Source organism: Gobio gobio, assembly GCF_949357685.1.
Source record: "Gobio gobio genome assembly, chromosome: 4".
Classification (NCBI taxonomy): Eukaryota; Metazoa; Chordata; class Actinopteri; order Cypriniformes; family Gobionidae; genus Gobio; species Gobio gobio.
In genome coordinates this window covers 47074002-47081508 of record NC_137100.1, presented here as the reverse complement: position 1 = coordinate 47081508, position 7507 = coordinate 47074002, and the positions used below count along the sequence as shown (strand labels likewise).

The following is a 7507-nucleotide window of genomic DNA, read 5'->3' as shown; positions in this document are numbered from 1 at the left end:
TTCTAAATAATTCTGTACTTCTACAATGTAGGCTGGACCCCACAAGATGCTGAAGCACAAGCCCCTGAACCCTCATCAGCCCCAGGTGAACCCCCAACTGGACCACCAATGGTCACGGCAGATCCACAGACAGCAGTGGCCCTGATTCATCCCCCGGCAGCTCCAACGGGACCCCTAGCAGCCCTTATTGGACCACCAAAGTCCCCAATTGGACAGCCAGTATCCCTTGAACCCTCAACTGAACCACCAATGGTCACGACAGATCCACAGACAGCAGTGGCCCTGATTCATCCCCCAGCAGCTCCAACGGCACCCCCAGCAGCCCTTATTGGACCACCAAAGTCCCCAATTGGACAGCCAGTATCCCTTTTAGCAACCCCACAGCAGCAATCCCAGAACCTGGGTAAAGGACCTCACTCTGCACAAGGACCTTTAGCAGCCTCCCCAGTTTCTCTTGAAAAAGGTAAGCAGAAAAAGAGCTATATGAAACTGTAAACAAATTCAGAGTCTAGGTATCTGGAATAGGGATTGCAGAAATGGGTGTGTGTGTATATATATAAATAAATATATATATATATATAAATAAATATAAACTATTATTGGATTACAACCTCTTGTCAAATTCCATGAACTCCTCCATTTAGCTGATGTCATTACTTAAATCATGCCTGTGTTTGCCCCTATTTAGGATTTTTTTCTGGGTGTTTTGGTAACTTCACATTAGGGGTGCACAATATATTGACTCAATGCGCAACATGATATTGCAATAACAATATTATCATTTGAAAATGTTGCAGAAAGTATGCAATATACAACGAAACAATGGAGATCGAAGGGAAAAAACGGGTGCCAATCAACTTTTGTGATTTTTATTTTTATTTTGCATACATATGTATAAGAATATTTAAATTAATATAATTTTAACAATATTTATGATCAATATTCCAATATCACATTTTGTCGATATCCTGCGACCCTACTTTCCATAGACACCTTGAAGGAAAATGATTTTGGCAGATCAACTGTCTATTCAATGTTATAAAGTTGTGGAATGATTAAATTGCTATTTTCAGTTGTGATTACTTCACTTTGATGACATTATTCCAAACTGACTGCACAAGTCCTTCAGCGGCTTTAGCCTGCTAACGGTAGAACATGGTTATCTTTAAAGGAATAATTCACCCATAATGCATAATTTATGTATCAAGTGCTCACCGTGTGCTGCCTTAGGTTAGGGTTAGGCTAACCCTAACCCTAACCCTAATTTACTCTAATAAAAAACTAAGTTTGACAAAAAATGCCCAGTCTTCATTATAAACTGTGCTTAATAGCATTGTTCTTATGGTTGACATGGATGCTATACAATATTTTTTAATTTAAATTTTTTACATATTTTATGTTTCCTTGTATTTAGATGAAGGTGTGGAAGGAGGTTTTCCAGCTCCCACTACAGTGCGGCCACATAAAAAGAAAGGTGTGTTGATGTAATGTGTGTAAATCCATACATTGGAATTTACATTAATTGTTGTGAGTCTTCATGAAAGCTGTATTTGCATTTGTATGTGTCTAATATGGTCTGGAAAAGTCTGGAATTTTAAAATGGAAAATTTGTAGGAACCTGGTTGTAGTATTCAAAATTAGTCTTGTGCTGTGTCCCAATTTGCAACACTTGTACTATGCCCTAAAAGTATGTATTCTTTTTGTGAAGAAAAAGTACATCATTTTGAGTGTGTAGCAGAAGCTTTGGGACATACAACTTCGTCATCAGTAAAGGACAGCTCTGTTGCTTAGTTACATGCCTCCTGTAAAGGTCTCGCCTTGGAATCTGCCACATTTTTGCTCAGTCTTGACCCATGTCCCCCCCCCCATGTCCCTTATTTTATAAGTGTCCAGTTAGTGTTAACAGGCTGTGCTACTAACATTTTTGAAGCAAACTGTTCAAGTTCATTTGGCTTTCACAGGCAAAAGCATGTTATTATCTGCTTTGAGAAAGCGATCAACACCTCCCAGGCAGCACAATAGAGATTGATTTGGATTCATGGATTTAATCTGTCATTGATTGCCAATATATTTATCCCAACCACCCAACCCTATAGTTTGTTTGGATTACAGTAACTGTCCAGTGTTCATACAACTTCTGTAGCAGAATAACTACAATAACCACTTATCATTCTATAATTGCTTGTTGAGTGTAGTGTTAAGCTTTGTGAATGTTATATTTGTTTCCTTTTAGAATGCCCACACACAGTGAAAGGGAGCCAGGATTTTTACCCTGTGAAGAGGGTTGCCAAATGCAAAGTTATTAAGGTTAAATATAATACCGCTCAAACACTACACAGGTTACATAATGTTTCGGTTATTGGTGTAATGTATGAAAGAGTATTGGTGATTGGCATAACTGCTAAACATAGCAAATATTTGAAACTGAAAGTCTCACTATTTTTAGGGCCAAAAATGGAAGCAGGTGGAGTGGGAGCCATGCAAACTCTGGTATGTATGACTTCTCATGGGTAACACATAGCCAATTCGTTTTAACAAGTACTATTGACATATGTTAGTTACATTTGTAAGGTAAAGATTGTCTATATAGCTATATACTTGCTCATAAATATGTTAATATAACCAACACAAAGTGTCTAAGGTGTTTGGCCACTAAGTGCCCCCTAAAGAGCTTCATGCTCTTTGACATTGATTCTTTAAGTCTCTGAACTCTACCAGGGAGATAAACTTTCATTTGTTGTTTTGATGACATAACTGTTATGGTGCCTCTTGGTGGCCCACGACCTTACTAAGACACTTAATGTTGTTTTTTCCCTTAATTTGTCAGTTGTCAGTATCTTATTTGCCACTAACACCTACTACATTTACATGCACATCGAAAATACAGTTATGGCCAATAATTGTGCTCAAACTACATGGCCTGCATTATGTGAAAGTCATCGGTCTGATGATTTAGCCTTTTATCTACCCATTAAACTCCCTGTAGGAAATAAAGTTGAGCTAGTAAATAGTTGTCATTTTAAAACCCCTGAGCTTTCAAAGGCAACCAGCCAGATAAGCTCCAGGTCTGCCTTAATACAGTATTTCTCAATTGCTAAAACACATTTCTTGAAACCTTCACCCATATTCTAAAAACTTTAAACACAAAACCCAGTCTTTAAACTACATTCACAAAACCCCTGACTCTTCTGGAAATCAAACACTTGCCTCAAAACCATTTGATCTGTGCTCAAAATCAAACAATACTTTCAAAACATAAACACAGCCAGTCAATATATACACACTCATCAGCATTCATTAGACACTACATCAAAAAATTGAGAACACAGCGTCCAAGGCATGTAGTTACAGAGAAAAAATGTTTATTGCATATAGAAAGTAATTTTGCCATAAATAAAAGTAAATAATTCACAACTCAGTACAGCAAATATATTGCATACTGTAAGTACTGCAAGTAATACAGTATTGAATTTCTGTATTTTCAGCATAAAAATAAAGTAAGGCCAAAGAACAAAGACAACTCTAAATGAAAAGCGTATTACACAAAATATTGTGCAATTGCAAAATCAAAGTCAATGAGAGCCTCTTGCTGTTGGGAGAACAAAGGAGTCCTTCCACCCTCATTTGGTAGTCTTGCAATTCTACAAAAGGGAAAATGCTCTTACAACTGTATACATACAGAAACAATAGTAATGGACATCACATTCATATGTAAAATGCATTGTAAACCTTTTTTTCTTTTTTCCCCCACTCCCCTTTCTATTGACAAACTGATGTACTATATCAAATGTATACAGTAAACTTTCAGTCGCACAAATTAGAAAAACAATACATTTACCTGTTCTCTTCTCTGAATGTCCTGAACTGGCTTATATTCTAGACAACTGATTTGATCACATCATTAGAAACAAGTGTGAACAATTTTGAGTTGTGTGTAAACGATGACAACTGTGTTGAAGTTGTGTTCAACTTTTGCCACATGTATGTACCATTTTGCAACATGTGTTTTAGTGAGTAAGAATGTGTTTAGAGTTTTGCAAAAAGAGTGGATGAGATTTTGCAAACAGTGTCTTAACTATCTGAACTTTAAGGTTTTGCCTACAAAGTGACTTATTTGACAAATGGGTTTAGGCCACTGAGCATTGGGTTCAGAGAATGGGGTTTAGTGTTTTACCGATTGTGAAATACTGTAACTGGATCAGTATATTAAGTTTCAGCTTGTGATTTTCATTTATCACATATGTTGTCTCAAAATAAAATGTGGACTTCACATTCCGTATTTTGCATTGCTAGGACAAAATGCTTTCGATCAATTAATGCTTTAAATTATAATTGTCTCAAAAAATGACTGAAACTGAGCAGTTAGCTTAAAATAACAATTAAGGCTTTCCTTCTCCTGCATTGTAGTTGACTAACATTAGCCTACTGCGATGTATTGAAACCCAACTAAAACAGCAACAGGAGTTTTAATGTGTCTTAATGTGTCTACGGTTCATCTGCATAACCAAAAACTCTAATTGCATCTTTCCTTTTTGTGTTACAGTGGAAAGAAGTGGCCATTGGAGTGGGTGGCGGATATGGACACTTGTTAGTGCCTTCTAGGTGCCCAAGAAGGATATTAGTACTTTTGTGTATTGCACCCTAATTATTGTCACTTTTGAGTGAGTTCAGTGATTTGTAATTTTACTGTATTGTACTTTCTTTAATAAAACATTGAGGAATAAATTTGTTTATACTTTATTTTCAGACACACTATTTATTGAACAGTGTATTTCATTATATGAGCATTTGCAATTTGCATGAGCAAATGTTCATATGAGCAAGACAACAGGAAATGTATCTGGGTATTGTTGAGAGAATAGTCTCATAAGAAAATATATTCGTTGCTGTTGATCCTTAAAGGATTAGTTCACCCCAAATTGAAAATTTCCTGATAATTTACTCACCCAATGCCATCCAAGATTTTCATTTTTTTCTCTCTTCAGATTAATGTAATCTTCACCATACTGTCTTATCTATGAATAATGTTAATAATGAACAAAACATAATGTTCTGTTAGTGCTGGGCTATTAAAGCATATCAATCATCCACACTAATTAATTGATCACATATTTTGCCTACACATGCCTTGTGTAGTGCCTTGGCATACAGCAACTTGATTTCTAAATAGCAACCTGTTAGACAACTTTATACAAAGCTTTTTTACATAACGATTGACAAACGTGACAATATAATAAAGTAAATGTTTTAACTATATGTAAAACTACAATACATAAGTTGCTGAGTAATCACAACATCATTTAAAATAATGTGAACTGTTGTAAGTCCTACCAATGGCATTGTGAATGTTTGAGAAATAAAAAGGGTTATAAAAGCTGTCAGTGACCTCATAAAGTATTGTAAATGCATGTGTGTGTGTGTGTGTGTGTCTTGTGAAATTATGACATGCAGTTTGTGACTTTACTTCTAATTTACTTCCTGGATGGAGCCCTTTTACTAAGATTACTGCAAACAGATGACTTTAAATTAAGAAGGTAATGTAGGGGGAATACATTTATATTCTTAGCAATCACAATACAGGTAGACCTACTATTGTAATAAAATTATCTTTACTACAATTACTTGAGCACAGGACTTTTGAAAGATGATATTTGAGACGAGGTGTAAAGTAATTAGTAAATATAATTACTATATGAAGAGTTCAGATGCAAAAGCCTCTAAAAGCCACTTCAGTCAAAAATTAGATAAAGACACTGAGTGAATGCTCTCCGCATATAACATACATTCAGAAAATACTTTAGCATCTAGGTAAATTAGATGATTGTGTATATAGCCACTTAACCATATGACCACAGCATAAAACACATCATTATAAACTATAACTATAAAATAATGGTATGGGAGGATGGAGTTTTTCAGTACTTGAAGCTGAGGGTCACGTGCTTGAAGGGTCAGCCTCAATGTCAATGGTTGAAGCTGAGGGTCAGCTCCTATAAGCAGCCAGTAGGCTGGCATATTTAACTGTTGCTGCTTTGAGGGCTACTCATATCTATAATGATACAACATTTCTTTTTGTAATGTAACTTGTCACTTACCCCTTTAATTCAAAGTCATGAACAACATTCGAGATGACTCTGGAACTGTTTTCTTGAGATACAAGACAAACAGATTTGTGGAAAACAAACATTCAAAGAGGCCCACAGTGACATCTATGATTCAAATAAGTCAAAATAAATAGTTTATTAAGGAATTTGGCTATTATGTCCAACAAATACATTTTAATCAATGTTTACACATTAGACCACTTCACGTGTCTTTGAAATGTATGCATGACACAGGGGTTGAGTGGGCAGAGTGAAAATTTAAATTTTGTCATAGGACTAAACCAAATACATCATTGGAAAGGTCTTGAGCAGCAGAGTAACAACATGGCAAGTCTGCAGGCTGTACATGGCTCCTACTTTGAGATATTGACCTCTGAACCTTGACATTAATGCATATTGCAAGTCTTATAATTCAGCAATCGAAGGGGCTACAATGATGAGAACAAATGTTATACCAAGCTCTTGAGCTCTCCCATCATGATAGCTACCGTTTGGTGTGATCACCAACAGGGGGCATCACAAATATGGTAAAAATTGCAATTCACCTAGTTATCATTTATAATTTCAAATTCTGACCAAACTACCGCTTTTCAAATTCGTCCATACTCCTGAGTGCACTCTCAGTTTTAAATTCCAGCCATCCAGTTATGAGAAACAGTAATTTACAAAAAAAAACTACAATTCCCTCTTGCAGCGGATTACAACGTGATAGACTGCCAGTTAAATATGTAGTTCTTCCGGTTAGGGTTACGGTTGTAAGCAAGTAGGGTTTCAAAAATAACTATAGTATAACGTTACTTCCTAACAGACATGCTACAGCAAAAGCATAATACGCGTTGTATGAATACAGACCAAAAAACATCGTGTTTTGGTGATTATTATTAGCCAAAAACACTTTTTAGGAGGTTCTGAGTCGTTGCTAAGGTAACCGTGTTGGCGCAGGCGCGTAAGGTGCGGTTTTTTCTAACGTGTTAGGGAAAGAAACATGAATAACTGCTATATAATTATAATGCCAACATATAATTTAGAAATATGTAATTCTTTATTAAAATTTGTGTTTCCATATTGAAATTAATGCCCTAGATGTTAGGGGCAGGCAATTCGTTTTCATTGATATTTTGGTGAGGTGGGGTAACTTAACGTTACACCCTGAACTGGTTGCCAGTCCATCGCACAGCTAACACAAAGAGGCAAACAACCACTGGCACTCCATTTGCACCTAGGGCAATCTGATTTAAGAGTCTCAAATTAACCTATTTTATTAGTTTTCTTTAGGTTAAATATTTCCCACTTATAGGTTTTAATACAGAAAATAAAATGATACATTTTTTTTATTTACATAGCACTTTTCAATGTAAATAAGTGTTATACATTAAAACAAAGGCCACAAGGACATTCATACA

At 35.8% G+C, this 7507-nt stretch overlaps 1 protein-coding gene and 1 pseudogene across 2 annotated transcripts in view; both read left to right on the top strand.

The window, feature by feature from the left end:
- LOC307124763 (ankyrin repeat domain-containing protein 34B-like) overlaps positions 1–4592 on the top strand; it is a gene marked incomplete at its 3' end in the record, with an annotated part of 14787 nt that extends 10195 nt beyond the window's left edge. The window contains exons 4-7 of the mRNA XM_079814208.1: positions 32–463; positions 1415–1474; positions 2234–2339; positions 4544–4592. Coding sequence (XP_079670334.1) covers positions 32–463; positions 1415–1474; positions 2234–2339; positions 4544–4592 — 647 coding nt within the window. The remainder of the gene's footprint in view (positions 1–31; positions 464–1414; positions 1475–2233; positions 2340–4543) is intronic.
- The window catches only part of LOC307125682 (ankyrin repeat domain-containing protein 34B-like), a 407861-nt pseudogene that overhangs the window by 333460 nt on the left and 66894 nt on the right, over positions 1–7507 (top strand). The window lies entirely within an intron of this gene.